The following is a 15,920-nucleotide window of genomic DNA, read 5'->3' as shown; positions in this document are numbered from 1 at the left end:
GACCAAAAGAGCGCGCGTTTAGCTTACTGTATTTCTCTCTACTCTCCCTCTATCATCTTTCCGTACTCAGAACGTCAATGCATTCGATCTTGAACGGCTGTTTGCCAGCGACCAATGACCACTTAAATAGCTGAATCCCCTTCGCTGCCGTCATTTCTCGTGCAGAGCCACTTTTTTACGCTCCTCTAAATGCACGCAAATGAATAAAGAATATCTATGTGCGTGTACACACGTTGCCCCCTTTTTCCGTCAGCTTCACGTTCTCGCGGGCGTACTCCCCCCCCTCCTCTTGCTGGGCCCCGAACCAGCCAACCTTCCCCCACCCGTCGCACCATTCAAAGCAACTCCTTCTCTTCAACTAGCACTCACCATCGAATAGCTATGACAAATGAGAATAAATAGCCAAAAACCAGAAATTCAGCAAGTTTTTTTTCGTTGAGCTCGCCAACATCAGACGTTGTCTTCCCCTGTTCATAACCTCGCCCACCGCGTCTCAAACCAAGAACGTCTTCTCGAACAGCAACCTCTCTAGAAACCGGCAACGTCATTTCCTCAGGGCGAGCGCGCTTCTTCCAAATTCCTCATAAGCGTATATCCTTTCGTTCGCACGCTTCTGCAAACTCCGTGCGCCTCCTTGCAATTGTGTGAAGCCTACGTCACGACGGAATTATCGTGCCTTTTTTATACCAAAGAGAACCCCAGCCCAAGCCAGAGCCTATCGAGTGATATATTATGCGTCCCTCGTTCCTGGTGCGAGCTACACTTCTTTGGCTCATCATCTTTGTGACAGTCAATCGGCTTGCCCGTCTATAAAATTGGCGCGACTTAGCATGAAATCTGACTTACTGCCCCTTGCGTGCGTTTTCTCCCTCCCTCTCTGTGCCTTTTCGACACAACCCTCTGGATCTACATCTGACCGAGCTATTTTGGATCCCAGATAGAGGAGGTCAAATTTCAAGAAGTGCATTTCGTAAGCGCTGCTCATATCTGTTGTCTAGCCGCGTTGCGATATCTCGTCATTCTGTCAAAAATAACGTGCACTTTGACAGAAGAATTTTGAGCGCTTCAATCTTGAACTGCACTCGCGGCAACGCTCTTCTAAAAGGTCAACATATTCGTCCTCTGTTGGCCAAAACCTGCTCCCAGCTGCACATATCCTGCGAGTGCAGTTTTCAAATTTTCGCACTCTCCAACGACCCTTTCTGTACGTTGTGTACACGTCCAGCGGTCGCAATATATGCATCTCAATTCTAATCCTGCAGAGCCTCGACAAAAACACTCTCCGCCCTCTAGCACCTCGAATTCTTTCCCTTGTAATTCACTGTATCAATTCTATCCGACTTACAGCCCCATTTCGTAGCGCACGCACCAACAGAGAGTTAGCAGAATGATGTTGACCGAGGGACGCGACGTAGAGAAAAACATGTGTTCGAAATTCGTAGATTGATAGCATTGTGTTTTTTTTTGACCCTAGACATCAAAGCAAGTGCGAACGTCCAGGGTTTCGCAAGTGTCAATATTATCAAATACATGGCCATTCATCAATCACCGCGATGAGTGTCGATGCGGATTCTGTGGTACACAATTTTTTGCTATAGGTAGATTAACGACTTAATCCTGTTTTGTGTAAAGTGGAGACACTCCATATACTTACACACACATTCCTGTAGATTTCTAAGAGAGGAAGTCAGATGGCATATTGTTTCGCCTTTCAAATGCAGACCATACGACTGATTTTTTGCATTTTCAATGTGGGCTGACTTATCCGGCTGACTCTTTGGAATGAGGCATAGAACAATAATATAGAGCAAATCACTGAGCTCTATTGGGTGATGTTCTGAATAATCACCCACTTAGTTTCTTTTCGCATTTCGGGTGATACAGTGCTCTTGCAATATAGAAATAGAGGAATAGATCAAAAAAACGTGAGTATTGCATGCGCGTCTATATATACAATCAAGTAAAGCTTGAGTGCCGCACGGGCACGAAGGGAGATTGGGGTGTTCTATTTTTAGAACAGTTTCAAACAACAGGCACTTGAGAGGGAACGCGCCTGCACAGGGCAAAAAGGATCACCGAGGCAGTACATACGCAAAAAGCCGCATAAAGACAAAAATATTATGGGAACTTCGGATCTATATAGATCAAAAAAAAATCTTAAAAATTTTCTTGTCATCGCCATCGTCAGTCTATTCGCAGCGCACCGCCTGGTAGTTGGTACGTAGTTTGTTTTGCTGTTTTGCTGTACATATGCGTTAGATGGTCAAAAAGTGAGGCGTTTTTGCTCGGGATTTCGATATTTCAAGAAGGGGGGATTAATTCAAGCGGTAGAAAGAGCGCGATAGGGAAGGTGAATACAGAACATGGTATTGAGGTGAGAGGAGCGCAGAAGAGAGGAACAATAGGATAAACTTTTCAAAGCAGTGTGAATTGTTTTTTTTCAAAGATGATCATCGCTGTGTCGTGCGAGTGATTTCCGCCGAGCTAACGGTTTATGCAGCACCTAGGGGTATACGTAGATCATGAAGTTCATTCAATCGAGTCGTATCGTGGAGATACCGGATAATGGTACGATTTTTTTTTTTATGTATATAGGATACCAACTTAGCTGACTGACCTTGTTTTTTAGTCACGGCGACTGTCAGCAAACGGGTCGTAACGATCAAGGGACCGCGCGGAACACTTACTCGAAGCTTTCGACACATTCAAGTGGATATCTATGAGATTAATAAGCGCCGCTTGAAGGTCGAAATTTGGTGGGGGAATAAAAAACATCTTTCATGCATTCGTACTATCTGCACACACATAAAAAATATGATTATTGGCGTTACTAAAGGCTTTGTATACAAAATGCGCTCCGTTTTCGCTCACTTCCCTATCATCGTTACAATCCTCAATGAGAACAAGGAAACTGGTCACGGGAACGCAGTCGAAATCCGTAACTTCCTTGGTCAGCGCGAAATTCCAAAGGTCAAGATGCTCCCCGGTGTCACGGTTTGCCTCTCCAAGGACGTCAAAAACGAAATCGCCCTTCACGGAAACGACATTGAAAAGGTCTCTCAGAGTGCTGCCAACATCCATGGTGCTGTCAGGGTCAAGAACAAAGATATTCGTAAATTCCTCGACGGTATCTATGTCAGTCAACGTATCCTCGGAGATACCGTTAAAGATGTCTAAATTGATAAAAGAAGCCTTTGAAAAGAGCTGTTTGCTCTGCCCTCGTAAATTTTGGGTTTTTTTTCAGAGATTTAACACGCTCGTCTACACAGCGCTCTGGTCAAGAGGTTTGCATGTTGTGGGCAACGGACTTTCATTCTCTACGCTCTAGACCATGCGTGACGCTGGTTCTTGACATGATGAACTTGTCATGAACTGTTTTTGTGTATGTTTGTTCATTGACGAGACATCATAGTAGACGTCATTTATGTTTTGAAGTGACAACGAGCGTTTCCTCTTTGTATGTGATTATCGCCAGGATCTGGCTACAGAAAATCTGTCTTTATATATGCGGGTATTTATTTTTGCCTTGCTAGGTATATAGAAGCGTTCGTTTTCTGGGCGAGCACTATGATTCCTGAGAAGAGTGCACAGAGAAGACAAATGCTTGAACGCGAGCATGTCGTTTGAATCTATTGAGAAGGTTACCATACTCTTCTTTGGTCGAAAGTGAACGATAGGCACATTCTTCGGAATGCAGAAGGGTGAGCCCGTAGGATTTGGCAAGTTCTGGCACGGTTTGTTTTTGAAGTTTTAAGTACGAGGCGAAGGTGGGATAGATGATTACAAGTCGTCCATGGGCAACAAGTTTTTTTGGGGCTTCACGCAGAATTTTAGACAAGACATGCCCATGTACATCGAATGACCCGATTTCAGATGGACAGATCATACGGGGAGATGGGATGAATGGCGGATAAGAGATTATAAGGTCGTATTTTTTCGTTGAGATGTCTTCATTACCTTGTGGATACACATCACACATTACGGTCTTAACAGTTTTTTCTGTATTGCCAAGAAGTCTCGAGGTATTTAGCTGAATACACGCTATACTATGAGGAGAGATATCCGACGCCAAAATGTTGATTTCGTCAGCTGGATTGGGGTGGAGTTCTCTCCAGAGCCTCGCCGTGAGTATTGCCAACGTGCCCATGCCCGCAGCTGCATTCAAGACATTAGGTCTTTGTGGAAGACTTGGAAATACATGATCTTTTAGGATGCGCTTAGTGAGGTCGACATATTCGAAATTTTCTCCAACCAGATTCCCAATTCCCCGAAACGGAATGATGCTATCTCCTTCGCCTAAAGATGGAACTTTTACTCCGTACTTCAGCTGATTAGAGAATCGCTTCAGGGTCGAGAAGTGTTCTAGACCCACCACAACTTGGTGAATATTTTTGCCATCTTCTGGACATTTTTGTAGTGTTTGCTTTGCCAGTTCTCTGATCGTACTCACTTGGCGCAAACTCGATTCAATCTCATACCTCTGACCTTCGCCACGGCGCAAGTTTAGAGGTAAAAGAATCGAGTTGTACATAATTGCATTTTTGTGACGTTTTTGCCTTGAAATGTAAAAGGCCTCTGGCATTTCCTTTGTGGCCAAAATTGAGTCTTCTTTTACTTCGTGAGCCAGCCGATGTTCTAATGCTCGTTGAAGTTTACGTAAGTTGTAGCTATGTCCGTCAAATAGAACGTAGTTGTGCTCTGTTTGAACCCATCGACATAATTTGTCTGCCGATGTATTGTCATCTGCGTTCTTTGATGAGATAGGTCACCCTCGTACAAATATGATGCACGTCTCATCAGGCGTGCCAAGTCATCTCGTCCTATCGGTTAGACTTAAATCTTATGTGCGGAACAAACTCGTAGCAAATGTACGTTAAAAAAATACGCTACATTCTGTATCATCACCTCGCGCAATTTTTTCAATCTCGGCCACCTTACTCCCATCAGTGGCATGAACTTTCCCTTTTCTTGATGCTCGAAGTACCAGGGAGGACTTTTCTGATCGAATCCTAAGGTTTCACTCTGTGCGGCACAGTTTTGCGCGCAGAATCCACGACTCTTTTGGTTTAGTGGGCGAGGAATACGAGTTATCAGCGCGCTGGTTGGATGATGCATCTCCGGGCGTTAATGTTAGTAGACACTGAGTCGTCGATCTATTTCAAGAAAAAAAAATGATTTCTAAATGTTTCTAACTCTCTATTGCAGCCGAGCTGTTCTGAGCACTGCGAATGATACGGGGGAGGAAAGAGGCGCTGTTCATTGGGTGTCTAAGGGATTATTTGAAGGTCTAATGCGCTGTTTTCCACTCTTCAGAAGGTTATAAGAAATTTTTTGCCGCGTATTAAAATTTTTGAGTTATTTGTGCATGCACAGTCACTTTTCGTTGAATGCTACAAGCTAGACTCTGATCGGACACGAGGGTAGGTGCCGATTTTCTCGCGCGACAAGACGAGGCGAGATCGTTGAATTCGCGGACCGTGTTTTTTTTTTTTTTTTGTGAAATAGAAGTTGGATGAATTGGAAGTTTTTGCGATTTCGTCACATATTTTGAAGGTGCGGGTAAGGATAGTAATGTGGAGAAGTTGACGGGTGAGATCTTTTTTTTTGTGAGTGCACAGTTCTGATATAAATAGGCTCTGATTTTTGAAAATATAGCAGTCATTTTTGATATCGCGTACAAAAGACCAGGAATTGTACCAGGTTCTGATTTTGCAAGAAGAAAGTTTCTGATTGCTCCTAGAGACTTACCAAATCTGGGTGAACCGAAGCGCAGCTACAAGGGCGGAAAACCATGAATTCGTCGTTATTGAACGAGGAATCGTTTGACTTTGAAGATTTCGAGCTAGGTGTGGAGGAGATTAGCTATATTTTGAATAAAAAAGATGTGAACTGCATTCGCGAATTGGGCGGAGTTGAGGGGATTGCAAGGAAACTACGGGTCGATCCGAAAGTTGGACTATTAGATAAATCCGACTTCAAGCACAGAATAGCGACGTACGCTCGGAAAGGCTTTGTGTTTTATGTGAGAGTTTAACAGATTTTGTGTATCCGATAGTCTTTAACGGGGTGCGGCATTTTCACGATACGAAAGGTATGGGACGAATGAGGTGAGTCCTCCCAGGAGGACTAGCTTTTTTAGACTGGTGTTGAGGGCATTGAACGACTTGACATTGCAGATCTTGTTGGGAGTGGCGGTGGTGTCGCTGGTGATATCTTTGGCGATACCGAAGGAGATGCATTCGGGTGACGAAGGAGGGGACGATTGGATAGAGGGAGCGTCTATATTGTTGACGGTGAGCGTGGTGACTTTGGTGACGGCTGTCAACGAGTACCAGAGGGACAAGCAGTTCGAGCGCTTGGACAAGGTGAAGTACAATTTTAAGGTCAAGGTGAGGAGGAACGGAATAGAAGAGATGCTGGAGACTTTCAAAATAGTGGTGGGAGATGTGGTGTTGTTGGAGGCGGGTGATCAGGCGCCGGGAGATGGCTTATATATAGGTGGATGCAATTTATCGATGGACGAATCGTCGATGACGGGAGAGAACGAGCCGGTGAAGAAGGACGAAGAGCGTTGCTTTTTGATGTCAGGGACTCATGTGGCGGACGGGATAGGCGAGATGCTGGTGCTGGCGACGGGCGAGAATTCTGAGTATGGGAAGATGATGAGGAGCTTGAAGGTGAAGAACACGCCGACGCCGTTGCAGAGGCGTTTGGACAACTTGGCGAAGTTGGTGGGAAAGATAGGCACGGCAGCTGCGCTCGCGACCTTTTTGGCGCTGATGATTAGATGGGTGATAAGAGTGGTGCCGGTGCCGTGGAAGTGGGCGTATTTATTAGACTGGGTGAAGTATTTTGTGATATCGATTACAATCGTGGTGGTGGCCATTCCCGAGGGTCTGTCCCTGGCGGTAACGATTACGTTGGCGTATTCGATGAAATACATGCTGAGAGATCAGATTCTGGTGAGGCGTTTGGCGTCATGTGAGACGATGGGCGGAGCGACGTCTATTTGTAGCGACAAGACGGGCACATTAACAGAGAATCGCATGACCGTTTTAAAGGGCTGGATAGCAGGGGGAATCTTCGAAGACACGTCCGCGGTTGAGCTATCGGACGCGGTTGTTCAGATTCTCGGCGAGGGCATATCGGTCAACAGCAAGGCATCAGTGAATTTTGAATCGGCGTCTCACGAAATGGTTGGAAGCAGAACGGAATGTGCGTTGATTTCTTTTATTTATGCGCTCGGCATGGATTATCGGAGCTATAGGAGTTCGAACCCATTGATAAAACTCTATCCATTTAGTTCTGAAACGAAACGTATGGCTGCAATCGTTCAGCAATCGGGTTCTGCCTACCATCGCCTCCACTGCAAGGGCGCGCCAGAATTGATCCTGCCGAGCTGTTCTAAGATGCTGGTGCACGATGGATCCAGCAGGCCCGTGAATTCTGAAACGTTGGCTCAACTTGAAGACTTCCTTCTATCCATGACTCGACATTCCCTCCGCACTATCGCCATCGCCTACAAAGACGGTCTGCAGATTGCTGAGTGGGACCTGAATTCCAAGGACCTCACGCTGGTCGCTCTGTTCGGCATTGCCGACCCCATAAGGTCTAGTGTGCCGGACGCCGTTCAAAGCTGCAAAAATGCCGGTATTGTCGTGCGCATGGTTACAGGAGACAGTTCAGACACCGCCCGATCTATCGCCCAACAATGCAATATTTGGACCTCGCAATGCACTCTTTTGGACGGCCCCACCTTTCGGTCTATGCCCGACGAACAACTCGATTCCATCCTTCCCAAACTTCGCGTGTTGTCTCGCGCCCAACCGCTGGACAAACTCAGACTCGTCCAAAGACTCCAACTGCAAGGAGAAATCGTAGCCGTCACTGGCGACGGAACCAATGACGCGCCTGCTCTGAAACAGTCCGACATCGGTCTTGCTATGGGAATTATGGGAACCGAGACGGCAAAGCACGCATCCGACATCATCATCATGGACGACAATTTTGTCTCTATCGTCCGATCTGTTCTATGGGGAAGATGCGTCTATGGTAATATCAGAAAATTCCTTCAGTTCCAACTGACAGTCAACTTTACCGCTCTTCTCATTGCCTTCATTGGCGCCCTCACCGATCGCAACACCCCTCTACGATCATCCCAACTCCTGTGGATCAACTTCATCATGGACACTCTCGCCGCCCTCGCTTTCAGCTCCGAAAAGCCCTCGCCCTTCCTCCTTCATCAAAAGCCATACGGGCGACATTCTCCTATCATCTCCCCTCTCATGTGGCGAAACCTCATCGGCCACTGTCTATTTCAAACCACCCTCCTCCTTTTCATCCTCTATCTCGGACCCAAGATCTGGGGCATTCCCGACGGTATGCTCTTCTCTGGCGCCTCCGTCCACTACACCATCTTGTTCAACGTCTTTGTTTACCTCCAGCTGTTCAACCTGATCAACGCGCGCTGTATCTTCCCGAATCAATACAACCCTTTCTCCGGCATACTCTCCAATTGGCCATTCCTAATCATTATTCTATCCTCTTTCGTCGTCCAAGCCCTTCTCGTCGAATTCTGCGGGCAATTCCTATTCACCACGCATCTGTCCGCTCTACAATGGATCATGTGCATCCTACTCGGGTCCACATCCCTCATATTTGGTGGCTTCCTCCGCCTCATCCCCACGCCCCTAGAACGATATGAAAGACCCCACTTTTTATAAAAAAAGTCTACCCCCTAAAAAAATTATTTTCTGACTTCCCGTATACCTCACTCTATGCCTATGTCCATCTCTAGTATCTCCGACGGCCACGCCCTCCGGCACTTTGTCGAACTCGCTAAATCCACCCATTCCACCAGCACCCTGGTCTCTCTTGTTCAAGATGTCCTTGCTTCTCCCAACGTCTACGTCTTCGGCGAACTCCTTCATGATCCAAGCTTCCAAACCGTACGTCCACGCACGTCAACCACCGCTTGTTCAAAATCTGCTCACCCCTTCTTTCAGACCATGAACCTCTCCCCAGAAGGAAGACTGCACTTTCAACTCCTCCAAACCTTTGCCTATGGTACTTTTCAAGATTACAAAAGTAACCCTCATCTCCCGGAGCTCTCTCCTGCTCAAGCGCTCAAGCTCAAGCGCCTCACCTTCGTCTCTCTCGCTTCGAGAAGCCGCGTACGTCTTTTTCGAGGTTTTTTTTTTTTTGAGCGCAGCTAACAACCTCCCACAAAGTCCATCTCCTACGACGAGCTTATGAGTACCCTCGACATTTCCCATGTCCGAGACCTTGAAGACCTAATCATCGAATGCATATACCTCGGTCTGTGCACGGGAAGACTCAATCCAGCTCAACGGCTGTTTGAAGTCGGTGAAACGTTCGGCCGAGATGTCAAAATGAGCGACTTATCCGATATGCGAGTAGCGCTTGTTTCTTGGTGCGAGAGCAGTCAGCACCTACTTGACCTCATCAATCAACGCATCAGCTGGGCCTCTTGTCAATATCGAAAATCTGCACTTATCAAAGAACAACGCGAACACCGTATCAATCAAACTCTGGCAAACGTGCTATCCTCTAATGAAAAAAGAGAATCCACCCCGTTCAAGAAGACGTGAAAGTCCGCCGTACAATTTTTTTAATACACACTATACAATTTTTCTTTCGGAACAGTCAGTGTCCTTTGAAGTCGTTTGCTGGCTTATTCTCGGCCCTGTGTTCGGCGTCTGACCATAATCCCTCTCATCATGAGCGACCTTGTCTTTGAAGGTAGATCCCCCCGCGCATGCCATCCCCCTTTTTTTTCGCTTAAAAGCGGCTTTTCTCTGACACTTTTTTTCCAGAGTGCTTCTTGAAAGCTATCAAAACCAAAGAAAGACTCGTAAACCAGGCTCTGAAAAAATACATTGCGTTCTGCAACTTAATCGAGGCTCAATCCTCTTCTGACCACCAACCTTCAACCGACTCCGTGTTCGTTATTCTTAAACTCTCTTGAACCCGTTTGTATTGGCGACGCTTTTTGTGTTGACACATTTGGGGTTTTTTGCAGTGTCAAGGCGTACAATGATCTGTGTGTGGAGCTAGACGAGGTTGAATATGCGACTCAAAAGACGGCACTGATCGTCAAATCAAACCTATCTGACTTTCAGAGCCGAAAAAAGCTGCTCGAAGCCAAACAGCTACAAATAGAGCAGCTGCAGAAAGAGTTGGTACAACTCAAAGCTGATTTAGAACTCGCTCTAGCAGAAAAGGCAAAGAAAGATGAGTATTTGAAATACTTGAAAATGATCAACATGCTACCTTCTAAAAGCACTCTTCAGGAGTACGGTGTCGCGAAACGAGCGGGTTGTGTGTGGGAAGCATATACGCTAACACGTACATATTTTTGGGCACACGATCATAGGAATATTCGAAAACTGCAGGAAGAAATCGACGCATTGGAGGAAAAGAACGGACAGCTACAACAGCGATATGATCGTTATCTGAACCATTTGAAGGTCATGTTTTATTCGATCGAACAGGCGAATGTAGAACTGCAGAGCGAGGAGGTGGCGTAGTAGAAAAATTTTTTTTGTGAATGTTTGTCGAGGGCGGGAGACCTCGACCTTGCCAGAGCGACGCGCACAAAGAACGACGGTTGCGCTCGGGTGAGCAGTGAAAAAAAGTAACCGTTAATACACAAATAAATGGCATAAGATTGTACCAGATTTTTTTGGTTAGCATTTGGTAAGAAGTGAGTCGATTGGAGAGGTGCGAGTAGTCAATGCAGCGTTGGTCACCGGGTGCGACGAAATGGGCGCCGTTGTTTGAGGCGGCGCCGTTGAGTACATATACTCCGCCCGGAATAGAAAGCGCGTTAGAGTACCATTCGCCGGCGTTTCCAGTACTGAATGACACAACGGCGATGTTGCTTAGTCAATGGCAGACGGGCGCGAACAAGTCCACGAAACAAGTGGCAGAGAAGCGACCGATCGAAAGGGGGGTACGGACGACGATGGAGACGCAGGAATTCAGCTCTGTGCATTGGACAGACAGCACTGGAAACGTTGGTAGGGACGAATGGGGCGTAAATGCGTTGCCCAAAATTGTGTCTCCGAGGACAGAGAAGAACAACTCGTTTGACATAATAGATCTATGGTGTCAAATAAATACTGGAAAGGCGCCCATATCCCCTGAAATTGAGGCACCACAGGTGCATTTTCCTAGGTTGCCTGATGTGCCAACTCTGACAAAAGCGGCGAGTTGTCAGCAAAAAAGAATCGACGAGGGTGCGTGTGTGTGATGCGTGATGACTAGGGTGTTGGTGTGGTGTGCTGACGTGAGTGTTGTCTAGACGTGCCTAAGTGCGTACAGGGGGGTGCATGGGAGGGTTTAGATGTTCGGGAAAACATTCCGAAGGGGTTAGACAGCATTACCGATAGACATAGTGAAAAGGTTGATTTTTCGCCTGAATCTCTTGTCGACCGCATTTTTTTTATTTTTTCCGCTTCTGCGTTGAATTCAGTTCGTTGGCTGGACGACGTCAGGCCGATTTTTTCGGCATCTCAGGTGCGCGAGTTAGTGGCGCCGGATGGAAGCGTGTCTTTGGAGCGCGTATGCGATGCATTGAGTCGCCTGGTCCAAGAAGGGAGATGCGAGGTGGTATGGGTGGAAGAGGAAGGAGACGAACGGATGCAGTATCGGGCGGCATAAAGGGTTTGAACAGCATAGGTTTTGTTTATTTTTTTTTTTTTGGTATTAGATTGGGGGCCGGTATGTCTAATGGTACATGGGGTTGAATGCGTCAGGTTTGAACTGGGGCAGAGCGGAGTATAGAGAGCGCAGAGTGTGGAGGGCAGAACGCAGGGCGCAAAGCTGCGACTTGCGGTTTGTGTGGTGAGATAGAAGGGTGAGTGTGCTTTTGAGTTGCAGGATAGACTGTTGAGCGCGCTGAAGAGACGAGTCATGCAGAGTTAGGCGAACGAGTTGCTTCTGTTGGGAAAGCGCGATTTCATGGGGTAGATGAGGGGGGACGGGGGGAGGGTTGGACATAGGAAGTAAGAGATGTATGAAGGAGGCGGGGACGATCCAGAGTCGTTCATTAAGCAAAGGGAGAAGTTGTTGGGGAGGGAGCAGGTTGGAGATGGCCATTTTGACGAGGGGAGAGGAGGAGGTTGAATAGGCGAGTTGGCGCAATAGAGGAGTGACGGAATCGGGGACTGCAGGAAGGGAAGAAAGGGATCTGAGGATGTGGGGCAGAGACGGGTGGTCGAAGGGCAATAGGTGGATCTGTTTCAAGAGGAATGCTTGGAGGGATTGAATGGATGGGTAGGGTAGGTGGCCGTAAAAGTGAGCGAGCAGTTTTGACGCGACGCGCAGAGCGAGGGTGGATCTTCGTGTGTATGGAAAGTGTGTGTGGTTGATGATAGAGGTGACGGATTGGTTGAATATATGGAGATATTGGTTATGCCAGGTGGTTCGATCGATGGGGAGGATATCGACGAGGTGTTGTAGTTGTAGGTTGGAGTGAAGAGAGTGGAGGGTGGTGAGTTGATGGAAGTGGGATAGTGCTGGAGTACGCCAGGACTTGCACATGCGTTTGGACAGGTTGGAGAGTCTCGAGCGTATGCTGTAATCCAGAAGGTTTGGGGCGGCGTCTGGACAGCGATCTGGGTAGAGCAGGGGTTGTACCGAGATGAGGACGTCAGATAGAGCGGAGGCGTATCGAATTTGCAGGGCGTCAACTGCTGACAGGTTGATGAGATGCCAGAGGTCCAGTGAGAAGCCGAATAGGAGAGGGTGCGGTGAGAGAAGATGCTGGAACAAGGTGGGTTCGAGTGAGATAAGAAGAGAGAGAGGAGACGACACAAGTGACAGAAGGCAATTGTTTAGGAGCTTTTTATAGAGTCTGGTTGATGTTTGTATTTCGGAGAGAAGGAATGGAAGGGATTTGAAGAGGAGGTCGATCCAATGTGGTTGGGGGGCAGACGGCCAAAGGTCTTGTTGGGTACAAATTAATGCTACAAATAGCGATGCAGATATTTGTGGGTTTTCGCCCAGCTGTTTGAGCCAATTTTGGTTTTGGTGGTTGGTGCGGTTCAAATAGGACTTGATTTCTTCTATGAGTGGCTGGGGCCTATGGAGCATTAGGAACTTGGCGAGTTTAGAGAATTGTTTCAAGAAGAACGAGTTGGGAGAAGAGGAGAGTTTATGGGCTTTTAGCAGCAACAGTGCCAGCAGCAGAAGCATGGAGACCTGCTCATCTGACAGGAGTTGGAGGTCGTGCATACGGGCCGTTAGCAGCAGTGCACAAGAAAAAAGAGGTTTTGTAGAGTGAAGATGAAAGTCTGCCGCAATGATGCCATCTTTCGCTATAGACTCTAATAGCGTTGGAAGCGCATAGGCGAACAGCTGCGGGACGGCTTCTTTGGGCAACGACGGTGCGAGGTTTTTTGAGGTGATTGTCGCGAGACATTTCCAGGGCAATGGCGATATCGTTGCTAATCCAATATCTTCTCTTGTGTACGACAAAAATGACAGTACACACATTATTGGGAATTCCGCGTATCGACCGCATTCAGAATTCGGTGAGACGAGGTTCGTCCTGATGCCATCGAATACAGATTCGATTATCGCCTTGGTCCCGAACGGCTCTACCATCTCTGGCGGCGTACATATTGCGCCGATGATGAAGTTCGCAGTCGACGACATCGCGGGATGCAGTCGATACGGGTCTATTTTCTGCACGTGCTTCGCGACCAGCCGAACGATAATTTGACGGAATTGGGCGACGCTCTTCTGGGGATGATTGATCCAGGCTGCCGCGCACGCGGCCAACACACATAGGCTCCTGCCTATTGGTGACTCGGCCTGTTCGGTCTCGTTCTAGCGTTTGGGGAGAAAAAAGCACGTTGAGCGAACTGTCCTCTAAAGCTACAAAAACAGACCATCAAGAGGGCACCGCATCATGCACACGAAAATAAGTACAAATTGAGAGGTCATCAAGGAATCGCGTACAAGATTTTATTTATTTACTAAAAAGGGGGCCAACTTTTTACGTACCAAGGTGTTCGCATAACTTGATTGGTTTGCGTGTTCAAACTCAAAACTTTGGCTGTTGATGAACAGCCCCAATTGTTCGAGCTTAGTCAGACAGCGGTGTTCAGTAATTTCCGGACTAAGCAATTCTGCGACTCGGAATCCTTCGGGGTGATCCACGGTGAGGTCGATTACGTCGCTGACTGGTCCGGTTTCCGGCATGTGTGCTAAGGTGGTTTTTTTGTCGTGGTGGCAGAGAGATAAGCGGAGTATGCGCAGAGGAATACGGCATCAGGTTTGAAGGGGCTTTGGTATATTTTTCATGGAAAAGAAGCGCCCATCGTAGGGGGCTGGTAGCAGGGTGTTGCGGGGGCGACGCGTTGAAAGTGTTCAGAGTGTGCGGGGCGCAAAAATGGCAGATTTCAAGAAACCGGCGAGGAGAGCAAAATAGACTCGCTCAAAAGGGTCAGCGACAGAAATAAAAAAAAAAGTTGATTATGGTTTTTCTTGGTTTAAGAGATTTTTGCGTGGCCTAGTTTTCGACTAGGTCCGGTTTTGGCCTTGCCACCGCTCGAAAAATGCTGAGTACAACAGGTTCTGATCTGGATTACTTTAGGGTGTTCGTGTATGCATTATTTGAGTTGGTTGGACAGAAGATGTTCGAAACGTATGACCTTGTTACGCGAAACCCTTTAGTCTGTCGCTTGGTTCGGAAGGTACACGAAAATGGTTTTTTCGCGGGGGGCGCTCGAGCTGGGGCGATGCTCGGCGTGAGCAAAAGGCTACAGACGGCCTTTGCGTATTGAGAGATGCGGATAGTTTTGTGTATGCGGATAAACTGACGCCGCATTTTTTTTTAAGAGCAAGAGATCTTGGAGGGAGCGTACCAGCTACCAGGCGAATGCTTCACAGAAGTTTCGGAAGACCAAGACATCATCGAAGCCGCCTCTCGAGCCTTGTCCCGTTGAGGAGGATGATTACGAGCTACCGGTCGATGCTCCATACAAGCCCGCTGCACAGGAATATCGAGTTTTGACAGAAAAGGCCAAGCTGGAGAGCCTGGAAAAAGAATTGGTGACTTTGCGCAAGGTTATGGCACAATTTGTACAGCAGCACGAACAGAGAAATCAAACTCAAAAAAGTCTGGATATTACTGTAGTTGAAGAAAAACACAAACACGTTTACACAACAACAACAAAAAAAGAGGAATTCGAGGGTACAGAAACGATAAATCCGATACCTCCCCCTCCACCGCCCCCACCATTAACAATCACACATAAACAGAGCACGTCGGAGATTCAGCAAGCTAGTAGCTTACCATCTCTTAGAACTACGACATCTTCTGCATTGTCATACATGCATATCTCAAATGATATTCTAAATACAAATAAAAGCGCGCTACGTCATGTCGCCGGCTCCAGATCGCCCGGAGGAACTCTTTTGCTCAAATCCTCTCGTACTGCTACCACTTCGTCTATACCTACTGAAGTCATTGCAAGCGCCTTGTATAAAAAATTCAAAAGCATCAACGCCAGTGATTGAAAACAACACCATATAAGCCGTCATTTTGTATTGTGCATGGCCTTTCTCAAAGATTGCAACTGTTTTTTGGAAGAAGTGCGTGTTGAAAGGTCTTCGCCAAATTTTTGTATGCAAGTACTCCATGAATATATTATTGACACTTGCCTAAGCTTTTTTCGCGATCTTTTCTTGCTCGTACCATGCTAAGACATGCATCTAGTGTGGCCATTTGCCTCAGGTGCGCGACGCCGCTTTAGGCCTGCTTTTTTTTTTTTTTTTTGTTCACACAATGAAATTTGACATTTTCATACATTCCATTCCAGACGATTGAACTGAACAGATCTCCTACTCAATATAACCTCGCCTGATCTGGCGGCATGTCTAAACAC

The 15,920-nt window shown here is 47.1% G+C and overlaps 4 protein-coding genes across 10 annotated transcripts in view; 3 read left to right on the top strand and 1 right to left on the bottom strand.

Annotated features, from left to right (window-relative positions):
* Positions 1-15,920, bottom strand: part of LOC126314437 (DNA ligase 1-like) — a 36,554-nt gene that overhangs the window by 11,220 nt on the left and 9,414 nt on the right. The window lies entirely within an intron of this gene.
* On the top strand, positions 2,180-3,226 carry LOC126314456 (60S ribosomal protein L9-like). Its single transcript, XM_049992432.1, has 3 exons — positions 2,180-2,217; positions 2,501-2,568; positions 2,630-3,226. The coding sequence occupies exons 2-3, from the start codon at positions 2,523-2,525 to the stop codon at positions 3,175-3,177; spliced, it is 594 nt and encodes a 197-aa protein (XP_049848389.1). The 5' UTR covers positions 2,180-2,217; positions 2,501-2,522; the 3' UTR covers positions 3,178-3,226.
* Positions 5,654-11,702, top strand: LOC126314429 (uncharacterized). Of its 4 annotated transcripts, XM_049992406.1 has the most exons (9): positions 5,654-5,994; positions 6,092-7,215; positions 7,304-8,948; positions 9,006-9,173; positions 9,231-9,762; positions 9,837-9,963; positions 10,043-10,315; positions 10,397-11,261; positions 11,327-11,702. In XM_049992406.1, exons 1-3 carry the CDS (start codon positions 5,792-5,794, stop codon positions 7,387-7,389), a joined length of 1,413 nt encoding a protein of 470 aa, XP_049848363.1. In that variant the 5' UTR covers positions 5,654-5,791; the 3' UTR covers positions 7,390-8,948; positions 9,006-9,173; positions 9,231-9,762; positions 9,837-9,963; positions 10,043-10,315; positions 10,397-11,261; positions 11,327-11,702. The 4 variants fall into 4 exon arrangements, with proteins under 4 accessions (XP_049848363.1, XP_049848361.1, XP_049848360.1 ...); XM_049992404.1 differs by having other exon boundaries at positions 6,092-8,948; XM_049992403.1 differs by having other exon boundaries at positions 5,693-5,994; positions 6,092-8,948; positions 9,837-10,315.
* LOC126314454 (mitochondrial fission regulator 1-like) lies at positions 14,551-15,769 on the top strand. Of its 3 annotated transcripts, none has more exons than XR_007555855.1 (3): positions 14,569-14,726; positions 14,872-15,627; positions 15,702-15,769. XR_007555855.1 is itself a non-coding variant. In XM_049992430.1 (3 exons), the coding sequence occupies exons 1-3, from the start codon at positions 14,589-14,591 to the stop codon at positions 15,318-15,320; spliced, it is 519 nt and encodes a 172-aa protein (XP_049848387.1). In that variant the 5' UTR covers positions 14,569-14,588; the 3' UTR covers positions 15,321-15,700. The 3 variants fall into 3 exon arrangements, 2 of the variants coding, with proteins under 2 accessions (XP_049848386.1, XP_049848387.1); XM_049992430.1 differs by lacking the exon at positions 15,702-15,769 and having other exon boundaries at positions 14,872-15,226; positions 15,295-15,700; XM_049992429.1 differs by lacking the exon at positions 15,702-15,769 and having other exon boundaries at positions 14,551-14,726; positions 14,872-15,700.

Source organism: Schistocerca gregaria, unplaced genomic scaffold, assembly GCF_023897955.1.
Source record: "Schistocerca gregaria isolate iqSchGreg1 unplaced genomic scaffold, iqSchGreg1.2 ptg000560l, whole genome shotgun sequence".
Taxonomy (NCBI): Eukaryota; Metazoa; Arthropoda; class Insecta; order Orthoptera; family Acrididae; genus Schistocerca; species Schistocerca gregaria.
The sequence above is the reverse complement of the archived record's forward strand: the minus strand, read 5'-3'. Positions and strand labels throughout refer to the sequence as shown.

Coding starts and splice junctions, on each gene's coding strand:
- LOC126314456 (XM_049992432.1), top strand. CDS start 2,523: ATGAAGTTCATTCAATCGAGTCGTATCGTGGAGATACCGGATAATG. Junction 2,569..2,629: donor CGTGGAGATACCGGATAATG/GTACGATTTTTT, acceptor CTTGTTTTTTAG/TCACGGCGACTGTCAGCAAA.
- LOC126314429 (XM_049992404.1), top strand. CDS start 5,792: ATGAATTCGTCGTTATTGAACGAGGAATCGTTTGACTTTGAAGATTTC. Junction 5,995..6,091: donor TTCAAGCACAGAATAGCGAC/GTACGCTCGGAA, acceptor ACGATACGAAAG/GTATGGGACGAATGAGGTGA.
- LOC126314454 (XM_049992429.1), top strand. CDS start 14,589: ATGCTGAGTACAACAGGTTCTGATCTGGATTACTTTAGGGTGTTCGTG. Junction 14,727..14,871: donor TCTGTCGCTTGGTTCGGAAG/GTACACGAAAAT, acceptor TTTTTTTTTAAG/AGCAAGAGATCTTGGAGGGA.